This window comes from Acanthochromis polyacanthus, chromosome 17 (assembly GCF_021347895.1).
Source record: "Acanthochromis polyacanthus isolate Apoly-LR-REF ecotype Palm Island chromosome 17, KAUST_Apoly_ChrSc, whole genome shotgun sequence".
Lineage (NCBI taxonomy): Eukaryota > Metazoa > Chordata > Actinopteri > Pomacentridae > Acanthochromis > Acanthochromis polyacanthus.
The window spans coordinates 9,007,628-9,031,721 of NC_067129.1; the positions used below are offsets into that span (position 1 = coordinate 9,007,628).

Genomic DNA, 24,094 nt, shown 5'->3' on the forward strand with positions numbered 1-24,094 from the left:
ACAATTTAGAGTAACCAATTAACCTCAGCATATTTTTGGACTGTGGGAGGAAGCCGGAGTACCCGGAGAAAACCCACACATGCACAGGGCAAACTCCATGCAGAAAGATCCCAGGCCCACCCCGGGATTTGAACCAGGGATCTTCTTGCTGCAAGGCAAAAGCACTAACCACTAATCCACTGTGCAGCAGACACATTTATGTATGTCATATTTGGCTTTAAGATAATTTCATTTGCATTTTCACTCTTTTCTGACAATTTATTTTATCAATCAATTTAAGCAAATAAGTCATAGACTGACGTGTTATATACACAGCATAACCAAGTCAAGTAACACTTTCAGCTCCTATATTTAATAAAAGGAATAGCTAATAGTATATAACACACTATATTGTAGCTGTAATCAGATATAAACAGATACTTAATGTGCAATATTTTCTAACAATATTATCATCTCCTATGAATACATTTTTATATATTTACAACAGTATTTTGTTTAACTTAGTTATGTGTGCACATCGGATGAGCTTTAGTTGTTACCAGGAAAAATAATCAAACATCAACAGCTGCATACAACTGTACTGTTATTCACCATTTATTAAAAGATCAATGGTGTGATTTAGCATAAAAGCACTACTCATGAGCTTTTATGTCAAACCACAGCACTGGGTGGCAGTACAACCTCATCTTACTGGGACTCAGTAGGAACAGATCTGACTCCTGCTGCAGGGGCCAGAGGGGTAACAAATAAATCCTGTATGTTCTACACCAACCAGTGTTGATATATTGACTTTAAAAGCATGGTTCTAGTTTATAAAAGAGCAAGTTATGCTACGATTTGTTGTAACGTGTTCACAAATATGTGTATCTATCTAGACTTTACTTTTGACTAAACAAAATATTGAGTTTCCAGAAGTCAGAGGTCATCTTCAGGAGGTTTGTGATGACTCACGGTCTAATCGTCTGAAGTTAGAAACCTGCAATTATATACAAATTAATTTACAGCACAGCAGCCTTCTGTGTTGGTGTTAAGCAAGACTTACATCAGTCAGACTTTACTTGTATATTTCATATACAATACAGACACCACAAAGTGCTTTACATATACGAAAAAGTAAATACAACAATTAAAACAGAGCAGTGTGTTTAAAATTGGTTTAATAGGTGCTCTCATTTTGGTTGAGATATGCTCTTGGAGAAACCAGATAGCGGGGCATTAGAATTCTCAATCCTGCAGGTACTAAAGACATGCATTAGTGTTTCTGCATTAGAATAAGAGCGATGCAATGTTCTTCCAATAAAAAAATGCATTATTTGTTATGTTGCTAGCGTAACAAAGATGACTCCAAGATTGTTGGACGTAGCTGCTTTCAATTTAATGCTGAGTTTTGCTCTGAGTTTCTGTACCATGGGTCATTAGTTTCAATGATTTACTGGATTTTTGAAATAAATTAAAATAGCCCTTTTGTGCATGAAAAATCTGAAAAGCTGAGTGAGAGTGTTTTCAGTTTGTAAGTTCCCCAAAGCAGGACTTAAAACTTGATAAATTGGATTTTCATTTCCAGTATCCGCTATTTTGACTGAGCTACACAGCTGTCCTATACAGGTAAGCAAAAGCATTTAAATAAGATATAGATATTTAAATAAAACTTCCCCAGTTGATTACTTGCATTTGGACACTTTTTTGCGTGAAAATGCACAGCTTTGCATACATTTTCAGAGCAGAAATCTGAAGATATTCATAGGTTTTGGAGAACTCTTTATGTCACTTCAGAAAATACTGGCAGCAGTAGTTAAATTTTGCTATGTTTTTAGGAATAAAGTGTTTCATAAATCATGCAATGACTTGGATTTGAAAATATCTCTCAGTAAAACTTTCAGAACATAAATGGGAGTAAATCTGGAAAGTTTAGTTTATGTAAATTCTACTGAAGTAGAGATTTCTGGCTAAAATTCTTTTTATTTAATAATTTATTTTTTTATTGGAAGCCACCATTTACAGGGGAAAAAAATATTTATAGATATCATCATGAAATTTCACCAATAATTACTTACATTTGTGCATTTTACAGTGTGAACAAGAGACAACAAAATGAAAACCTAAAGGGTTAAATAAAACAAAAGATGTTTTATCTCATCATGCTTGTCAATAAATAAACCATTAATAGATTTGATGTTAATGAGATGTTACTAAAAATCTCCTCAGTTCATCTGTGTATCTCCCTGTTCATTCAGAAACTCTCAGTGACAGTTTTTTTTTTCTCCTCAGCCAGCACAAAACTATCAACCACTACTAATTTAATTAACACGGTCACCAGGGCAACGCTACAGTCACAACTGCTCTCCCAGCAATCGTCCCATTCTAGAATGTTCCCACCGTCGTCTGGGCGACTGTGCTCAGAATGTTAATGTCTCGCTGCAGCGCTGCCATGGCAACCAGAGGGCTGCTTTCCAGCCCATGCCAAAAAGTGTGCGAGCAGAGCGGTGAGCGACTGCTGAGGGGTTTGTTTGCAGCACTGAGAGTTTGAGGAGGGGGGCTGGCTGAGTCATGACAGGTTTTCACAGGTGGTGAAAATGGGCGTAAGTGCCAGACCTCCTCCTTGTCCTGCTGCTGCTATTTATACACCATCTGCACGTGCTCAAATTCAAGGTTGATGGAGAAATTGGACCGGTGTCTGAATACAGGATGTTACATCACAGGCGGCAGAAAGGTTGCCCTCTTCTGGACCTGGATGGGTACTATATGTGTGTGTGGATGTGCATGTGTGTGAGCAGAGGGCCTGCAGGCTCAACTCCTCTCCACCCATGAAGGGCAAATACCCTCTCACACACATGCACCGACACACAGTTGGTGGCTTTGCAGCTCGGACAGGGAAGCCTCCCGCTGTAGAGGAAAGCTGGGGAAACTCATCTCTATGATTTCAGCAGGATGAACAGCAGGGAAGTCTGGAGAAGATGACAGAGAATCTCCCTCTTTCTGCACCGGATGGTAGGGCCCAAACATTTACTACACGAATATGCATCATATTAATACTGTTTTATTCTTTAATTGTGTGAGATTTATGCATGTTTTCTGCTGCACTTCTTATGAGCTTGTGTTACTTTTATAAAATTAAAACTGTGTCCATTTAGGATCTCTGCTGTTCTGTTTTGACCATGTTTATACAGCTTTAAGGGTTGTTTTTAACTCTAAAACTCTCCTCAGCGTACAACTTCATCTGTCTTCCAGGAATCCAACACATATCCAACATCATTCCAGACTTCATCTGAGGAAATTTAGTCTTCGAGGTTTTCCAGATCTTTCCAGTGTAAGGTGACACAGCTGCAGGAACACCTTATAATCACCCTGTCATCAGCTAAGACTCTAAGCTGCTTGCATCAACACAAACACACACATGTGACAGTGGTAAATCCTTTTCTCGGTATGTACTGTTGGAGACAAATTATGCTTTTGATTTGAACTTGTACCTAAATGACTGAAGCATAACAAAATGTGATTAGTGGAGACTCACTATAAACTATTTTCATCACAGTGCGCTAACACTGAAGTACAACAGAAACACTAAAAGTGAGACTTGCCAACTTAAAGAATCCTGAATAGAAATGTGTGAAGAACAACATCCAGCTAACTGTGTTGTCGCGCTGAAGCGCATACATAGTAGAGGTCTAACCTGCTGAGAAAAAAGCTCTTAAAAAGTTTTATATATGCATTTGCTATTACCATAATATTAAATAGCAAATTTGGCTCTCTCCCCGTACGAGCTAATTTGTCAAGACTGTTGACTTCTTTGTAGACTTTCTGATAGGCTTATTGCTCCTGTTAGAGAAATTCTTAGCAGTGCTGATTTTGTTATGTTATTAGAACCAATAGAACCAGTTACCGAAGATATAAATATGCAAAACTAAGTTGAAATCAACTGCAATTTCTCTCAGATATTATCCTTTTCAGAATTATTTGCTTTTATGGCACACCCAAAAGGAAAAGCTGCCAAAAAAAAAACCATAAGGCAAAAATTACCTTTGAAATATAATTGATTGCAGTTTCTGGAAATGTATGTCTTTAGCATGTGGATGGAATAAAACTACTACATCAGTCCAAACATGCATCCATAAAAGTCATTTTTAATATAATAAGTCTATAATATGTCATATTCAAATAACAATAACAAGGCCATACTTTATGCTACCACTTTATAAATCACCACACATCTTCTGGGTCAATAAACAATTGACTTTTTCTAACATAGTTGACAGGTATCATAGTTGACATTTTTGCTGTTTTCAGGCCTAAAATCAACATGAATGCCTACAACCAAACACCACATGGCATTTTTACAGAAAGATTATTCTAAATATTATATATATACAATTGAGTAAATTTGAAAATGAAAGTTATTTATAAAGATATTATAGTAAACCTGTTGACATGCCATAAATCCACACTTGACTCACTCACTTCTTTATATTAAATAACTCAGAAAGCCTTGGAGTCTTGCCAGTCTTTTCTTGAGGAGGAAATGACATCATGTGGAGCAGGTCATGTGATCTGGAATTAACACACTTCCTTGAGAGGTGTTTTTGTAATGGGTAACTTAGTTGAAAGTGATTTCTCGGACACAGATACAATTTGTTATTTTCCCTATAAAATTTGATATATTGCCAAAAAAGAAATATCTGTCATGAATACCTCAACTTGATAAAAAGAGCAAAATCAAAACAATTTTTCAATAAGTTCATTTCATAATTGTTTAGCTAATTAGAAGGTGGTTGTTATTAAATTTGGACGGTTATTTAATTGACATTTTAATGATATCCAGTCAGTTTTTATTAATAAGGGATTGTTTCCATAATAAATGATTATAGAACTTGTAAAGACATGATCATAATGAACATAAAAACCATTAATAAAGATTATGTAAGATATATCCAGTGGACTTCAAAAATCCCTCAATTATATATTGACCCTTCTACATTTTGTCAACCGTACTCATTTGAAATTTCAGTACATTTGAGCTAAAATTAAAAATGAACTGAACAATCCAGCTGATCCAACTATAAGTAGCATGTCTATATTGACAAAAGTTAAACACAGTGTGGTCTTTTCTCCTTTAGGCCACCTGCACGGTTGTGTTGCTGTTTTGAGGCATCATGGGAAACATCCTCCAGTGCTGCCACATACTGTCAAACTACTTCAGGTGTAAGGATGCACTGGCTCAGGGGGAGGCGGAAAGATCCCCTCTTCTGTCCAGCGACGAGAGCGAGTGCGAATCTCCAAGTCTGCCGGACGACTTGGAGGAAGACCTGTTAACCGTCTCCACCGGCGTCACCAACCCGGCCCTCGAACCGGAGCACTTCCTGTTTCCTGACATCATCCTGAGCAGCAACCCGGGAGGAGAAGTGACTCTGGTGGAGCCGATGGTGTGTCTGCTGGTGTCCGAGGAGGATGAGGGAGCGGGTGAGGGGGTGAGGGTGGATGAGGAAGGACAGGAGAGGAGTGGGAGAGACAGGGGGTACTCTGAGGTGGAGACCCAGACTGAAGCTGAGACTCAGATCGGTACCGGGGTGCAGACGCAGACCGAGTCTCAGGCAGAAGTTCAGACACAAACAGAACTAATGGAGTGCAGCAATGAGACCGTGGAGAGACATGAAAACACACTAAGTGGCACTACAGAGGAGATAGATTACTGGGAAGAACATGAAATACTCAAAGAGGTGGATGTGTTTTTGGATGCGCAACTGTCTGAGGAGAGTCACACAGAAGAAGAGAAAAGAACAGACTCTGGAGCCGGCTCTGATGTGGATGTATTTCAAACAGAACTGAATAATGAGCTGAGAAAGGCGTTAAACGCTGGTGAGGAGAATGTCTTAAAGCTTTGGCAGAGTGATGCTACTGCTCTGGAAAATATAGACTTCACCTGGACAGAGCAGCACAATTTGTTGACAGACGACACTGAAAAGGATCAGAAACAAAATGAATCAGAGAGCTCCTCAGAGACTGAACACAAGGCCAGCAACATGGATGCTCCTGCGCAAAAGACAACAAAACACAGCGATAACAACAGGGAAACTGACCTCTCTGAGTGCAGGAATCAGGATGATGAGCAGATGGGAGCAGCAACGGCGGAGTCACATCAGATTGTAAATGAAAAGGACGTTAGTAATATCCGCACAGAAGCAAACGTGTCTGAGGACAGCAGAGATCCCAGCTTGGTAAATGAAGGTTGTGTTCACAAAAAGTCACAGCTGCCAGAGAAGGAAGACAACAAGAAAACAGGTCTGGAGCACATTCTGGAGGCAGCTGTTCCACAGATGGAGGATGAAGAAGGAGCTCAGATGAAGCGAATGACCTTGTTTTTAGTCGACAGATTGTTTCTGGCAGCACCGCATGTCAAAGGTGTGTGGATCTGTGTTGAGTCTTCACGTTACAACATGCAGACTGTAGAAATGATCATCACAATATGGAAGATATTAAATTAAAAAAAGAAAGAGGCAAAATTATTTTGGCACTTTAGATAACTAAGATACACCCAGTTAGCAAGAAAAGTTTCCACAGCATTGAGTAATAGCGCCTATAAGTTCCAATATTGTTTTAAAGAAAATGTTTCAATCTAATGTTAAAATAACTTAATAAAGATATATTAATCATTTCAAATAATGATGATAAAGACAGTGGATATTAGCTGCAACATTCAAAGGATGTTTTGAGGATGTTTTAAGGGCCACAGACTGGGTTTATATGATAACAACAAACAATGACAGTCACAAAGGAACACTCAGAAAATCACTTTTTAAGGTGCTATCAAGACCTCAAAGTACATTTTTAATAAAACCTTGCTGTCACATGATATAGTAACAAAGGTGCAAAATGTTCCTCACAATGTTCTTATGATGTTTTGGGGATGTTGTTGAGGTAACACATTGCAGAGTAACCTTCTATAAAACGTTCCTACAATGTTCGACAGTGCTGCACGACAACAAAGAAGGAAATGTTCTCGATGTAACATTTGCAAAACATTTCAGTGATGTGAGGGTATAATGGTCTGATTATCACCAAACATGATATGCTACCTTTAAGAAGAATATTCAGGGAATTAAAAAACAAATTTGCTACTGGAAACATGGCAAGAACTTTGCAGAATGTTCTTTTAGGTTTTTAGAACAAAATAAGCCTGTAGCTGTTTTCTGTTTGTTTGTTTTCTGAAAAGAATAATGACATTAAAAGGGGAAACTGGGTGTTGAAATGACAAATGTAAAATGGAAAGCCAAATCAGAATTGTTAAAAAGAAAAAAGGATGGTAAAAATGGAAAAACTAAAAGCTAACTTTATATCTGAATGCATTTTCTCTTTCAATTTTTTAATGTGATTTTGATTTCCTTTTCAGCCACACCTTCTAATACAAGCATTTCATTTGAGCTTCATATCTTCTGTTTAAAGTTCTAAAGTTATATCCATTTATCTATCACCTGATTATCCTGTATTGAAATATGAAAGCAGCGACTTATTTTCTCTTTAATGTCAAATCTGGGATACACCAGCCTCTATGCCCTGCAGCCACTTTTTACACCTTATTTCTGTCTCTTCTGTCAGCAGTGCCTCCAAGTCAAATTGAAGAAAGCCCTGAGGATGATCCCTCAGAGCGGCCTGGTGATGACGATAAAAGCAAACAACTCCGAGACATAGTCGAGCTCCAGGAGACGGGTTTCACTGTCAGAATTCAGCCTCCTGCAGCAGAAAGTTTTGAGCTTCAGGTTCTGCAGTAATGCTGTCATTGTTTTACTACAGATCTCTCATTGTCACGTCACTCCAGTCCAGCTATTCTTCTGTCCTCCACTCTCAGGTGTCCGGCCAGATGTTGGTGGCAGAGCTGCACCAGGTGTTGATGGATCATGAGGTCACCTGTCATCGTACATGTTTCTCCCTGCAGCTGGGAGGCGTCGCCCTCGACAGCCTCACAGAGCTGCGCTCCATCCAGGGCATCCAGGACGGAGCGCTGATCAAGGTGGTGGAGGGTAACTCACTCTTACTTTCATCTCTCCTTTTTAAGCTTTGACTTTTAGTGAAAATTAATATTCACTTCAGAGTGCAGCACTGTAAGGATCTGCTTCAGTCCAGTTTTATCAGACCTCACGTCAGGAATTTCACACGGATCAGAGCACAGTGTCACAGGGAAATTATTTTTTAGATAAAAACGTTGACCTGCCATGCAGATTCAGAATTTAGCTTCTGCAGGAGTCACATTTAATGTTCTGGTTCATATCATCAGGTAGTGCAAATGTGATAAATATGGTCAAAAATCTAACTTTAACCAGGAAGATTTAAAGTGTCATTTGTGACTCCACACAAATTAGTCTTTTAGAAATTTCAACTAATGGGGAAAAAAGATTTCTTTCTGGGTTCTTTCTTACCTTTAACTCATGTGTCGTGTTGAAGGAGACACATTACTGGAATCACATTGCAATCATGTAATGTATTGCAGTTCATAAATCCAGCTATCACATCACTAATCAGTTAAAGTAACAGCCTGTACTGCCACCTTCATTATATTAGTCATGAGCCTTGTTCTTGGTTCTCGGCTGGTTTTTACCAACTTTGCTGTCAGTTTTATTGAAATACTTAACTAGAAAGCATTGAAAATCCTGTGTAAATCCCACTTATTGTGTTGGTATGTGATCATATATAAGGTTAATGTTACTGGTGACAACAAAGTAGTGTAACAAATAGTGGAATAAATTGCTTTTTACAAGGAGTAAAATATAGAAAGTAATGCATTTTTGTTAAACCAACGAGTAACAGGTAATTTATGACTTTTTTTGAATAATGACCCCAACGCTGCTCATTTTTGTTTTATTTGTGTATATGTTATGTAGTATCATAAATTATGCCACCTCACAAAACTGTGTCCGGTTTTAAATGTCAGATCAATAAAAACAAGGCCAAATTCTGCAGAATAGTTAAATTGGGCAGTTTAATATCAAACTGTGAATATCTTGTTTTATCTCAGCAGCCTGACAGACCAGTTATGCAAACGACAAACAAATCTTACAGGATATATGCCATCCCCTAAATTTTTATTTTCAACTATTGCCCTCAAGAAGACAGTACAGAGTTAAAAAAAAAAAAAAAGATCCCAAAAATATTCAGTAAGTTAAATGAGTAGCACATGCCAATATTGCACTTAATTCTATGTAACAGTTGCTTTACTTCAACTGGTCTTAAGTTGTTTCAAATTCTTAGTAATTTTTTATGATGTTATACCTTTTGTTTAGATAGAAAACTTCTAAAATGGTGGACATGCTTTTTATCTTCTTTTATGAAAGAAGAAAAAGCTTTATGTTCATCATTTACCTGTGTAAGATTGAATTAACCACTTTTATAAGCCTCATTGATCTTGTTGCAGATTCTTACACGGTGCGTGATGCCCGTCTTCATCTCAGACATGTCCGTGATCTTCTGAGGAGCCTCGACCCTGCAGACGCTTACAACGGACTGAACTGCAGCTCACTATCTTATCTCACTTTCTACACCAGAGATAAAGGTATATAATGTTGATAAATACTGCTGCCTCATGCCTCCTTGCATCAGACTTTAATCTGTAAGAAATCACTGAACCACTTCCACCTCCATATCCAACCCTTCAGACAGTGAAAGTGTGGGGAAGAGGCGAGCTTCTGAAAAGGAGTCTGTTGACTGCAGCCCTCCAGATTACATCCTCCCTGGGTGTAAAGACCGGCTGCTGACTCCACTGCAGCCAGTCAGAGATGACTGGAAGGTGAGATCAGCTTCTGTAATTGCAAATATGGCGGGTTAGATACGTTACATTCACTGATACAGCGATGGAATTACAGCCTTTACAGTGCCTGCGGGTCCTGACCATGAGCAGCTGGAATCCTCCTCCGGGAAACAGGAAGATGCACGGAGACTTAATGTACCTCAATGTCCTGACTATGGAAGACCGAGAGCTCAACATCACATCCTCTACTCGGGGTTTCTACCTCAACCAGTGAGTGTCCAATTAATCAGACTCCTGAGAGTTTGCTCAGCTATGAAAACTGTAGAGTTCCATTCATCCTGATTTGAAATGTTGTACCAATGTATCTCCAGGTCCCATTTGGGTTTTTTCATATACTGAGAAAGTTTCTTTTTATAGATTGGCATACAAAATTCTGTAGAGACATGCAGGTTTGCAGAAACATGGTACAGATATACCCCATGGAATGAACTGAAATCACTGTGGTGATCTTTAACTTCTCATCTAACACCATCAAGTTGCAGCTTGTCCATTATTCTGATTTATGATCAAATACCTGCAGAACTAATAACATCTCCATGTTTAGCTCAAGGCTCCACAAGTGCTTAAATGCAGTCACGAAGCTGTTAGTGGGACTCAGTCTTATTTTTCAATTATAGGTTCCCTCTAATTGTTGTAATTTTTTCCTCTCAGAGTAGCATAGCTAAACCAACAAGCAACTACATTCAACTTGTGCTATTCTCTGACTGCTCCAGATCAACTGCCTTCAACTTCAACCCCAAACCTGCAGCTCCCAAAATCCTTTGTCACTCTCTGGTCGAGCTGCTGGGTCAAGTCAGCCCTGCTTTCAGGAAAAACTTCACTGCCCTCCAAAAGAAGAGGTGAGCAAATGAATCAAGCCAGAAAATCAGAATAGTGCAGCAGCAGTTTACGTCGAATTTGACAGGAACACGAAACACAACAAACTTTTCTTTCACTTGCTGCAATCCAGAGTTCAGCAGCACCCTTATGAGCGGATCGCAGCACCTTTCCAGCTCTTCACCTGGGTCGCCCCTCATGGAGACCACAGCCTGGACTGTATCAGAGCAGAGGAGACTCACACCAGTCGGATGGGCCAAGACGAACACACAGCTGGGCAGGTGGCACAAAATAAGAGAAATCATCTACATTTGCACAGAAATATGGCATTTCAGTACAATACAGGCCTCGTGAACACACAGGTAAAGTTTAATTTTACATGTGAGGTGAACTAACAGTGATGATGCTGATGTGACCTCAGAGTCGGGACTGGAACGAGGAGCTGCAGGGATGCAGGGAACTCCCCAGGAGCTGCCTTCAGGAGCGACTGCACAGAGAGAGGAGCATATTCAAGGTGAGAACACGAGTTTCCTTTTATCTTCTTCCAAATTCTGTCCCTGATTAATAGTCAGAGAAGCAGGCTTATGATCATCACTTTAAAAGAGTCAAGGACAGAAAAGTGTCCTTCTATACTTCCTCTGTACTGTTCAGCTTTTTAATAAAACCAAATTATTCCTCCCTCATCCTTCTCTGGGACTACAATGTGCTCCTCTTTATTGAAACCACACTTGTTCCCTCCATCCAGACCAACAGCGACTTTGTTGCTGCTGCAACTCGAGGTGCTGTGGCCGTTATTGACGGTAACGTCATGCCGCTAAATCCGGGGGAATCTCCTCATATGCAGATGTTTGTGTGGAACAACCTCTTCTTCAGCCTGGGGTTTGATATTTCTGAGCACTACCGACCACTGGGGGGCAACACTGCTGCTCACGCTGCTGCCGTCTGTGACCTGAGAGGAGCACAGGTACAGATCCAGACTGGTAGTTTCATTTCCTGTCTCATCTGAGCTGTTAAAAAAGTAGGGTCAATATATAATTGAGGGACTTTTGAAGTCCATGGGCTATATCTTGCATACATTTTTATTAAAAGTACATTTTAAAAAATATGATTTTATTATGATCATGTCTTCACAAAGTATTATTGAAGCAATCACTTATTAATAAATAAAAATACTAGATATCACTAAAATGTCAACTAAGTAACAGTCCGAATTTAATAACAACCACCTTTTAATTGGCTAAACAATAATAAAACGAGCTTATTCAAAAATTATCTTGATTGTGTTCTTTTTATTAAGTTGAGATAATCATGACAGATATTTATTTTTGGCAATATACCAAATTTTATATGGAAAATAACAAATTGTATCTGTGTCACTTTCATCTAAGTTCCCCATTACAAAAACACCTCTCAAGGAAGTGTGTTAATTTCAGATCACATCAGAGGAAAATTTTACTGCTCAAAGCTTGCTCTTCTACAACTCAGGAGACAAATTTGAGATTCTCATGTCAGCCTCATTTTAGTTTCTATTTTGTCTAAAGGTTTCTCATATGTTTCTCCTAAAATTCACTAGGAGAAATAGGTGAGACAGGATAATTAGAGGGAGTCATACTTGAGACTTGTGGGAGATACCTTGCTAATCTCAATACAGTGTGTTTAATGGCTCCTTTATTTCTCCTCTGGAAAAGAAAATGAACAATAGTGGAGCTTCTACAGAGCAATATGTGAGACTCACTCACACCTCCACATGAGCATGACAGACTCGGAATTGAACCCCGGTCTTCTGGGTGTGAGACAGCCACTCTACCCACTGAGCTATGCATATATTAATCTGCACACACACACCTTATAAATGCTGCAACAAATAAGAAGTTGCCAGGATACAGCCTAAACATCTTGAGGCACTTATAATAATATATGGTGACTTCAATCATGTCACCCTCTCCTCCCACTTGACTGGATTTATCATTCTAAACACCACGGATCATCCACTCATAATATCGTGATGGGCCTCTCTCTGGACTGCAGGACGGAAAGATATAGAAGATCTTTGTATCCACAGTGATCAGGCTTTATAATTCTATAGCAAATAGCAGATGAGCTGACAGACAAATGAATTTCCCTTTTGGGATGAATAAAGTAATCTGAGTCTTTATTAATTAATTTAAAAAAATATCATGTGGATTACAATAAAGTCAACATGATAGATGATTAAAAACAACCAAAACGTTGACCTGAGTCTGAGAATTCAATGAGCGCTTGTGGAGATCTCTTCATTTGTTCTCTCTGAGCTTAGTATGAGATGCATGAACTGAAGCTGGGATGAGAATAGATTGAGTTCTTAGAGAGAGCTCTCTGATTTCTCTGCCTGAGATCACAAAGAGACACAAAAGTTGAGAAACTCTGAGAATTATATGAGAGCTTGTTGAGATCTCTTCTGAAACTTTAAAGGAGACTAAACTGAGATTTAGCGCATCTTATTGCTCAGGAGAAAAAAAATGAGACACAGGAGAAATAAGCCTTAGTCTCAGTTTGGTGTCACACAGATCTCAAAGTTGTCTAGGAGAAGTAAATGAAACATTTTTGAGATCTCTTTTTGAATTTTCTTTTCCTCTGGGGCTGCTCCACATGATGTCATTTCCTCCTGAAGGAAAGACTGGCAAGACTCCAAGGCTTTCTAAGTTATCTAATATAAAGTAGTGTGTGAGTCAAGTGTGGATTTATAGCATGTCATGTCTACAACAATATCTTTAAAAATAACTTTCTATTTCAATTTTACTCAATTGTATATATAATATTAAGAATAATCTTTTTGTAAAAATGCCATGTGGTGTTTGGTTATAGGCGGCCATGTTGATTTTAGGCCTGATAACAGTAAAAATGTCAACTATGATACAGAAATTCCCACAGTTGTATACTGACCCAGTATAAGTTTGAGTAATTCAGTAAAGATACAATTACACACGTGGACAAAATTGTTGGTACCCCTCAGTTAAAGAAGGAAAAACCCACAATTCTCACTGAAATCACTTGAAACTCACAAAAGTAACAATAAATAAAAATTTATTGAAAATTAAATAATCAAAAATCAGCAATCACTTTTGAATTGTTGATTAACATAATTATTTAAAAAAACAAACTAATGAAATAGGGCTGGACAAAAATGATGGTACCCATAACTTAATATTTTGTTGCACAACCTTTTGAGGCAATCACTGCAATTAAACGATTTCTGTATTTGTCAATGAGCGTTCTGCAGCTGTCAACAGGTATTTTGGCCCACTCCTCATGAGCAAACAGCTCCAGTTGTCTCAGGTTTGATGGGTGTCTTCTCCAAATGGCATGTTTCAGCTCCTTCCACATATGTTCAATGGGATTCAGATCTGGGCTCATAGAAGGCCACTTTAGAATAGTCCAACGCTTTTCTCTCAGCCATTCTTGGGTGTTTTTGGCTGTGTGTTTTGGATCGTTGTCCTGTTGGAAGACCCATGACCTGCGACTGAGACCAAGCTTTCTGACACTAGGCAGCACATTTCTCTCCAGAATGCCTTGATAGTCTTCAGATTTCATCGTACCTTGCACACTTTCAAGACACCCTGTGCCAGATGCAGCAAAGCAGCCCCAAAACATTACTGAGCCTCCTCCATGTTTCACCGTAGGGACAGTGTTCTTTTCTTCGTATGCTTGGTTTTTGAGTCTACGAACATAGAGTTGATGTGCCTTACCAAAAAGCTCCAGTTTGGTCTCATCTGTCCAAAGGACATTCTCCCAGAAGCTTTGTGGCTTGTCAACATGCATTTTTGCAAATTCCAGTCTGGCTTTTTTATGAGTTTTTTTCAGCAGTGGTGTCCTCCTTGGTCGTCTCCCATGAAGTCCACTTTGGCTCAAACAACGACGAATGGTGCGATCTGACACTGATGTACCTTGGCCTTGGAGTTCACCTTTAATTTCTTTGGAGGTTGCTCTGGGCTCTTTGGATACAATTCCAACGATCCGTCTCTTCAATTTGTCATCAATTTTCCTCTTGCGGCCATGTCCAGGGAGGTTGGCTACTGTCCCGTGGGTCTTGAACTTCTGAATAATATGAGCCACTGTTGTCACAGGAACTTCAAGCTGTTTAGAGATGGTCTTATAGCCTTTACCTTTAAGATGTTTGTCTATAATTTTTTTTCGGATGTCCTGGGACAATTCTCTCCTTCGCTTTCTGTTGTCCATGTTCAGTGTGGTACACACCTTTTCACCAAACAGCAGGGTGACTACTTGTCTCCCTTTAAATAGGCAGACTGACTGATTATGAGTTTGGAAACACCTGTGATGTCAATTAAATGACACACCTGAGTTAATCATGTCACTCTGGTCAAATAGTTTTCAATCTTTTATAGAGGTACCATCATTTTTGTCCAGCCCTATTTCATTAGTTTGTTTTTTTAAATAATTATGTTAATCAACAATTCAAAAGTAATGGCTGTTTTTGATTATTTAATTTTCAATAAATTTTTATTTATTGTTACTTTTGTGAGTTTCAAGTGATTTCAGTGAGAATTGTGGGTTTTTCCTTCTTTAACTGAGGGGTACCAACAATTTTGTCCACGTGTGTATGTGGATATTAAGGGAATCCCAGTCTATCCTTAACCTAGCTGAATCCCTTTCCACACTATCAGAACATCCACAGAAATGCTTTTACATTCTTGCAGTCAGGATACAAAACACTCATGTTGCTCTGCTGCAGGCGTATGCATCTGTCGACGTAGAAGGCCTTCACACACTCGGGACGGCGGTGGTGGATTATCGTGGCATCCGTGTTATTGCTCAGACTATTGTTCCTGGGATACTGGAGAAGAACCATGAGCAGAGTGTAGTCTATGGCTCTAATGACAATGGGAAAACAGTTTTTTCACACCCAAGGTAACAAATTTTAAGTGTTTTAATCTCAATCAAATCCAGTCCGGATGTGTCCTTATTTTCTCAACATTACTTCGACTGACCAGAGGTGTGTTTCATGGCAGGTTTCTGGAGCTTCTGGATAAAACCAGCAAACCCCTGAGAGTCCAGCGTCACCAGGTGCTGGACCACAACAACACCCCATTGGAGCTCTGCTCTGGGATGGAGACCATCGGCATACTGGGTAATGATGGACGAGCTTACATCTTGGACCTCCTGCGTACGTTCCCAACGGATCTTAACTTCCAGTTCTCAGAGAAAGAGGCGACAAGTGAGGACGTGCCGAAAGAGTGTCAGAGCTTTGGTTTTCCACGGCTGCATCGTCACAGCTTGGCCAGCCTGAGACCAGAGCTGATGGAGGCCTTCGTCCAGCACAGGTGAGGAAGAGGAGACACAAATTCAGCCAACATGAAACTATAAAACCAGCAGGGTGAACTAGGCTTTGATCATGAGGCATTTTGTTCGTCTTATCTTGTGTTTTGGGCTGTAGGTATGAGATTTTTGTGAAGATGGTATCCCAGGAGCTCAGCCAACCAGAAAAACAGGATAAAGCCACAGAGCAGATTGAAGAGCCTGTTTGTGAGCTGACAACCGGAGACGGAGCTGCAGCCGCTGTTGACATGGGTGAATAAGACCAGATAAATAAAGCAAAATGATAAAACAAAACAAAACTGTTGATAAGCCAACAGATATTGGGTCATTGCAAAAAGAAGAAAATAAATTAGGCTGCACAGTGGCTTGGTGGCAGCTAGAAGATCCCTGGTTTGCGTCCCCGCCAGGATCTTTCTGCATGTGGCTTCCTCCCACAATCCAAAAACATGCTGAGGTTAACTGGTCACTCTAAATTGTCCGTAGGTGTGAATGCAAATGTGATTGTCTTTATGTGTAGCCCTGTGTGGGACGCTTCTTGCTGCAAGACAACAGTGATAACCACTGATCCACTGTGCAGCCCTGACTTTGATCATGTCAGATAATAATGCATTCATATTTTGCGTTTGCAGAATCTCAGAGAAGAAGTGTGATCCTGAAAGCCTGTAAAGCTGTCGGATCAGTGAGCGACTCCTGCTTTGACATCCGCTTCAATCGAAATATTTGCTCTCCAGGTACAGAATGCACTTGTGCTCACGAACGTTTGCTCATATTTACTGTGTAAAGTTTTTTTAAGTATAAATATCAGACTAAAGTTAAACTGTGTGTCTTTGCTGCAGGTGTTCGTTTCTCCTCTGAGTGTGTTGAGGAGGTTCAAAGGCAGAGACGATTATTATGGGATGCTGCTGCTTTTCTGCTGTCTGATCAGATTCCAGCTGTGGTGAGTTATAGGTGAAGTAATTATGTTCATGTTTATCATGCGCATGAAGTTTACGCTGATGTGTGTTTGTGCGTGTGTTGTTTGCGTTGAAGCTGAGGGACTGTCTGGACCACACAGCAGTACCGATGGATGGAGAAACTCTGACCTCAGTGCTGCACCAGCGAGGTGTGAATGTACGATATCTGGGCACATTACTGAGGGAACTGGACAAGCTGGAGGAGAGAGAGAGACTCAGACACATACAGGTACCTAATACAGCTAATATTATCAACCACGTGAAGTCAGAACCATCAGAGCAAGTCATCTGTCTGATGTACTTATAAATGTGGCCTGTCTGTTAAGCTGATTGGACTCTGCTGCTTCTTCTTCTGCTGCTGCTTCTTCTGCTGCTTCTTCTTCTTCTTCTTCTGCTTCTTCTTCTTCTGCTGCTTTGTCTTCTTCTGCTTCTTCTGCTGCTGCTGCTTCTACACATATAAACAATTCTAAAAAGGTCTGAAATCAAAAGTTTAAGTTCTTCAAACCTCTGAGTTTATTCATTTATATTGTGCAAAGTAGTCAAGTCATTGTCATTACTAAACAAAAATGTCTCTTGTGCAGATCAGCATATGATGCTGATCAATGTCCTGTAATAAAATACAGATAAACTGCAAATAATTTTGAGGTGAATACAACAGTGTGACAGTGAAAAATATCTCCACAATCTAGCACAGGCATGATGACTGATTGCATAATTGTTGTCCCACCTTCAACGGAAAATAGGATCATGTAATATTAGGAACAAATGTTAAAAAAGGCAATCAAATAGAAAGCACTGAAATGAAGATAAACAATAAATTAATAAACTGGTGAAAATACAAATAAAATATTAATGCAAACAAAAGCATCAAAAAAAGCCAGATGGGACAAAATTTTCCTTGTTTAAAATGCAAGATTGCATTTAACTGATTACATTTTCTCCTACAGAGAATCTCTGTCAGTGAAGTCATCATCAGAAGTGCCAAACACATCTTCAGGACTTTTCTGCAGGTGCTCAAATACAATAAAATATTAAAATACAGTGCTCTCCCATTGAGTGTTAATTCTCTAATATTCATTTTAATCTTATTTTCTCCCAGAATGTGGAACCTGCAGCTTTCTCTGCAGCTGTCAGTCACTTCCTGAACTGCCTCCTGAGTTCATCCTCCAGTTTTCCAGATTCCTGCTCAGACGAGCTGCTCTCTCGCCGCAGGAGCCGCCGCCGTCGGAGTCACGGGAGTCGAGTCGCCTCGCTGACAGACAGCGTTTGGGCTCGACTCACCTCCACTGAGCTGTGGGGCAAAATCAGGGCTGAGGCTCAAGATTATTACCACTACACAATTGACAGGTGTGTGTGTCTTTGTGTATTTGTGTGTGTGTGAGTTCATGGATTCATGCAGCAGGATTTCACTGTTATTCTCTGTGTGTCCAGTGAAAGTATAGATGAAGCAATAGAAAAGCACAACCTGCAAAGGATCTCCCTGCTGAGAGAAATGGCCATCAAGACGGGCATCCAGGTCAGACATCTACCTGCTTCTCTTCAGCCTCTGAAATTAAATTAATTCTGTCTGTCTTGTAGGCAAGAAATCTTTGCTGAAATCACAACTTTTGCATCATTAAAAGTGGTGCCTGGGACTGCTCATGTATACCACCTTAAATACTGTTTATTTGGAACATTTCTCAACTCACAGTAAGAGAAAAAGATTCCAAATTTGACAGTCACTAAATGAAAACGATTTAACCTGCTGCAGAAATAAACAATTTCTACCATTTTTACACCTTGCAGAAGCCAAGATGAGATTTACATTTTTCTGGCCACACATCTATTATAAACTCTCACACAGGAAAAAAAGTAAGCTCATATTTTATGCTTCGTGTAACATAAATCTGTGCCCACAACAATCAAACTTATATTTATTAAACAAATAGCCAAGTATAGAACTAAACTTTAAGAATAATCCGAAAATCATTGCTTTTTAAAGCTCTTTTATTTATGTGTAATCTTTAAATTTCCATCAAAAATGTATTAAAATATATTTAGAATGTTCAACATGTGAATAAAATGATGGTCTTGTGAGTTGCATCACAAAAATCACATAAAGATAATTTAGTGTCACTCTGGGAAGTGCAGACAGCGAGGATGATAAGACAGTGACTATAAAATAAAACAAGTCATTTTTGTTTCCATTGCAACTCTGTTATTGGCAAAAGGGAAAAAAGTTCTGTAATTTCCAAATAAACGTTGAAATTCAGATGACTAAAGGTAGAAAGAGTTCCACCCTGTTAAACCAGTTATACTGACGATGGCACACCTGGTTTATGCTGAATCTGTTCTGCCTCATGTCTTTGTTCATTCTGAGTCTGATGAAGGTATGATGGTGTTGACATGTCCGCTTGTTGCTCCTAAAAAAAAGTTTATTCCTAAATTTTTGAGTAGAAGTAAAAATGAAGAATTTTCATTTTAATCTTTCATCTCAGTGCAAAATTTTTTCTCACAGCAATATTACAACTACAGGTCCTGAAAAAACAGGCTGAGGGTGAACATTTTGCTTCAGTATTTTTTGATGAAGTTCAACATGTCCTTAAAACTTGAAATCATCCAGAGCTGTGACCTGATTCAACCAAAGCGCAGAGTTTTCATGTGCGGCTTTAAAATGCAGCTGCTCTTATTCTTCCTTTCCTCTGTATTCAGGTGCAGTTGAGGGAGTTTGCATTCGAGTCTCGACACAGGCCAGTGTTTGGAGAGGAAGACGTCATCAACATGTTCCCTGTGGTCAAACATCTCAAACTCATATCCACAGATGCCACACGGCTTGTACAGCAAGCACAGCTGGCAGTGCAGCAGGGTGAGAGACAAAAACACTGAACAAACACTTGCAGTGTATGTGTTAACATTTAGTGTAGCATGGAGGCCATCTGTAAGTAGCTGACTGTTAACAGGGGGGCCCATATGGAAAAATGTCTACACTGCTGATGTGCTTTTAAGCTCATCATGTCCTTCTCAGCCGTACAGTCACTGTGTTACAAAAATGTTTCCCTGCAGGCATCAACACACAGCAGTTTCCTATTATTAAGCTTCTATCACTCGATACACACTTGGCAAAAATGTCAAAGAGCTAAAAAGGTCACACGTCTCATAGCACTGTCATATTTTGGATGAACCAAGTAAACTTAACAATATGCAAGTGGTTTCAGTGGTTTTAGAACACTGTTGCTAGGCAACAGCAGCATAAATGGATATTGTATTGCTCTCAGCTATGAATCATTTGGTGTTTTTGCATTTCAATATGATGTTTAGAGAGGAAATGATTTTTTTTTAAAGTAGCTTCCTCAGATTTGAAGGAAGTTGAAACAAACAATACTTACATGCACATTTAAAAAAGTTTTTGTTTTCTGTCATTGTTCCTGCTGACTATAAAGGCCACAAAGAGAACTTCTTACAAAGCTTTTTAAAGTGAGTGATGCAGAGCAACCTCCATAGTTCTCATTCTGTTTAATAATACAGTTCTTAGAGCAAAGTCAGAAAAATCAAGTAGTTAAACTGAAACACTGCAGACTTTGAAGCACAATGTGGGGATTGTGCACTGAAAAGACTAAACCTTGTAAAATATCAGCTGAAAATGACAATATTAGTTTCAAGCGAACAGCAGCTATTTACATAACAAAGGGTTGTTGAAGTTGTTTCCCATCACTCATATCTCTCTGGCATCTCTTTGTAGCCTAGAGGGAACCATTACTCTCCAAATCAAACATTTGAATCTATATATGGACAAATGCATATAATATTATGATGTACTTAAAAAATGTGAACCTTTGCCAAACACGTGAGGTTGTTCATCAAATGAACTCTTCTCATGTACAAAATAAACATTTAGGAAATCACCACTGTTGCATTTAACACAAAGTGTGACAGGCAGCCTTTAACCAACTCACATCCTGACAGTACATTCCTGATTGATGTTTTATATTTGCTTTTAGGGTTTCTCAAAGACGGCTATGAATTGATTAGCCAGGCCCTGACTCTGTTCAGCAGCGTATGTGGAGTCCTGCACGAGGACGTGAGCATGTGCCTGCGTCTCCTGGGGCGTCTCAGCTACATCCTGGGGGAAAATGCAGATGTAAATATGCACTGCAATTTTATTTTTACTGTGTCGTTTTACTTACGTTTAACCTTGGCTCCAGATTTGTAAACCTTCAACCACATTTCTGGTTTTGTTTAGTGATGTAATTTAAATGCGAAACTGACAGAAAATATAACATAATGTTTCTGTTGTTTTGTTCGTGTATTCCAGGCCGTCAGCCACCAGGAAAAGGCAGTTATGAGCACTGAGAGGATACAAGGTGTCGACCACCCACAGACCATACAAGACTATGTGAGTTCCTTGACTTTTTCATCAGTCCACAAACAACTTCTTGGACCATGGCATGTTAATCCTGTTGTTTAACAATACATTTAAGTAAAATTATTTGCTTGTGCTGTTATGTGTAAGTATTCTTCTATCTGTGATTCAGACTTATCTGGCTCTGTACTGCTTTGCTGGAGGCCAACACTCGACCTCCCTGCAGCTGCTGTATCGCGCTCGGTACCTCAGCCTGCTGGTCAGCGGAGACGACCATCCACAAGTCGCACTGCTGGATGTAAGTGCACCTACAAAGTGCTGCTTTTGTTCTTTCTATAGCAGGAACATCTGTGTGTGATGTAGAACATTCTTTAATCAGGACTTTGTGGTAATTCGAGCATCTGGTTAGTTAAGAAAGTCAAAATAATGCACATTAAAGATCAAATCTTTGTATAAAAAGCAACAAATCAGGAGAGAACTTTCAGAAGATTTTATTTTATTATTGCACAAACTCTGCTTCCCAGCCTCCATGTACACTGCCATTAGTGTTAGTGTTAAAAACAAGGCAATTACAACACAATGCAATCAGTGCAATTACTGGCAAATGGAAAGAAAACCAAGAAGACACATAAAATAAATGCAAACATTCCTCTCAAGTACTGTTGGAGAAACTTTTTAGGACTCGTGGAAAAAATCCTGAGAAAAGGTTTCTATTTTGTTGTTTCATTTATTTATTTATTTATTTTACAAATATAGAACAAAAAGTTGAAATTGAAACTGCAAATGCAAACACCCAACAGCAAACAGTGAATGCACAACCCTGAGAAACAATGATGGTATTCCAGTGACTAGTACTCACTTTTGTTTGTGCTAATAGACAAAGTTGCATCTTGATCATGTGTTGGAAGTCCTCTGTTAATATCACTGCTGTGCTCCACTATATTAGAGCATGCTGGGTCTGGTTCTTCATGGACTGATGGAGTATGAGCTTTCCCTGAAGTTCCTACAGAATGCCTTAATTTTAACCTCAAAATACCACGGTGCCACATCGCTGAAGCATGCACACAGGTATGTAAGACAATTTACATTCATGTTTGTCCATTTTTTCAACTTTTTTCTTATCAGAATCAGACAAACAGACAATCTAAGAAAAGGCTGCTGCTGTCTTCCTGTTTATTATTCTCTTATTTCACAAAAGCCTCTCTCCATGCCTGTTTTCTGTGCAGTCATCATGTGCTCGCCACTGTGTACGAGAGCAAGGGAGAGTTTCGTTCAGCTCTGCAACACGAGAAAGAAGCTTATTCAATCTATAAGAGCCAGGTGTGCTTTAAGATGCTAAAATAGCTGCTTTATGTTTACACTTTATGCTGACAATTTTAACTGACAGACTTCACTGTTGCACACATAAAGGTTGGCGAGAACCACAATAATACGAGGGAAAGTTCGGAGTACCTGAAGAGCCTCACTCAGCAGGCTGTGATCCTTCAGAAAGCCATCAACCATATCTACAGCAACACACCCAGTGCCTGTATCCCGCCTCCAAAGGTTTGTGCAGTTTTGTAAGAACAACAGCATGCAAGCAAGAATATAATCACCTGTGGCCCGCATGTGCATATACTTGTCCGTTTTTCTTTGCAGTTTTCCACGCCAAGCCTTCCCGCAATCTTACAGCAGCTCAACCTGACATGTGGAATTATTCTCATCCCCCTCAGGTGAACACTGGAACAGTCCCTGTTACAGAATTTCAAAGTAATCACTGATTATTCTGATAAAAAGTGAACATGCCCTACTTTGTGTCTTCCTTTCTAGTGCTAAAGAAATTGCAGACCTGAGGACTGCGTTGAAAGAAAAGGAAAAAGTTCAAGTGGAAGAGCTGGAAAAGCAATTACTAAAGCAAAAAGGCTTGACAGCTGCTCACAATAGACAACAGTACTGAAGTATTGACTAAAGGCACAGCTGGACACCTGAGCGTTCTGTAAAAATGGCCGTGGACAATGTGCAACAATGGCAAATGAAAACCTGGCAAATCGTTGAATATGTCGGTTAACAGCCGTCCCCTTTTCAGAAGTTTGTACTGCTGCTGGACACTGAAGAGAGCCTTCTCTACACCGTGATATAGCTTTTGCTGCAAAATGTATGATTCATGAATAAACGAAAAGTAACTATGATGGCGAATATGTATAACTTTCCTTTTTGTCAAAAAAAATGCATAAACGCTAAATAAAATGAATGATTGTACTACTAGATGAAAGGACCAAGCACAGTATCCGTCAGACTGCTTATATGTAGCAAGAAAAATATAGCATCAATGTGCTAAAAGTGCAAATTTGTAGGATTTTTAAATAATGTACTGTCATCTTGCAATTCCCTGTGTGTCCACTGGGTCTCACACTTGTGCCATGAACATTTCTCTGAGCAGGACAGATGATTTATCTCTGCCTGGATATTAAAATAAGTTCTGTTTTGAATGTCATTAATAGCGAGGTGGCGGTACAGAAATGGTATGCATATAATGTTTTTTTTTCTCAAAGAGCAAGCCAGATTAGTTGTGTCTCAGTGAAAATGAAAGCACTGGATTTTGAATTTGTATTAAGTGACATGTAGAGTTGATTCACAGGCAGCAGAATTACCTCAAGTAACCACTGTTTCCATGTATAGCTTAAAGCTGTGAGTATGAAAATGTGCATCTATATTAAGTGTAAAAGTATTATAGGCACTGCTGTAGTCAGTTTTTTGTTTCGTAGTCACCATCTATGGAGCAGAGGCATGATTTGTCCTCTTGTCTTCCAGCTGCTTGCTTGTATATAGTTCACAATGTTAAAATAAAAAAGAAACTTGGCTGCACAGAATAATAAAGACAACGTCATGAACTTCTACTTTTTG

At 39.3% G+C, this 24,094-nt stretch overlaps 1 protein-coding gene across 3 annotated transcripts; it reads left to right on the plus strand.

Moving 5' to 3' along the window:
* Positions 1–2,465: 2,465 nt before the first annotated feature.
* LOC110959640 (clustered mitochondria protein homolog) lies at positions 2,466–24,087 on the plus strand. 3 transcript variants are annotated; one of them, XM_051937527.1, is made up of 30 exons: positions 2,466–2,988; positions 3,229–3,312; positions 5,112–6,393; positions 7,588–7,748; positions 7,838–8,009; positions 9,398–9,535; positions 9,639–9,769; positions 9,846–10,000; positions 10,504–10,629; positions 10,740–10,887; positions 11,028–11,120; positions 11,352–11,570; positions 15,336–15,511; positions 15,613–15,924; positions 16,038–16,171; positions 16,549–16,650; positions 16,756–16,856; positions 16,949–17,101; positions 17,820–17,882; positions 17,972–18,219; positions 18,304–18,388; positions 19,564–19,717; positions 20,850–20,989; positions 21,164–21,244; positions 21,384–21,509; positions 22,158–22,279; positions 22,438–22,531; positions 22,622–22,756; positions 22,850–22,923; positions 23,021–24,087. In XM_051937527.1, exons 3-30 carry the CDS (start codon positions 5,148–5,150, stop codon positions 23,145–23,147), a joined length of 5,016 nt encoding a protein of 1,671 aa, XP_051793487.1. In that variant the 5' UTR covers positions 2,466–2,988; positions 3,229–3,312; positions 5,112–5,147; the 3' UTR covers positions 23,148–24,087. The 3 variants fall into 3 exon arrangements, with proteins under 3 accessions (XP_051793487.1, XP_022062274.2, XP_022062275.2); XM_022206582.2 differs by having other exon boundaries at positions 3,229–3,307; XM_022206583.2 differs by having other exon boundaries at positions 3,229–3,307; positions 7,591–7,748.
* Positions 24,088–24,094: the final 7 nt, after the last annotated feature.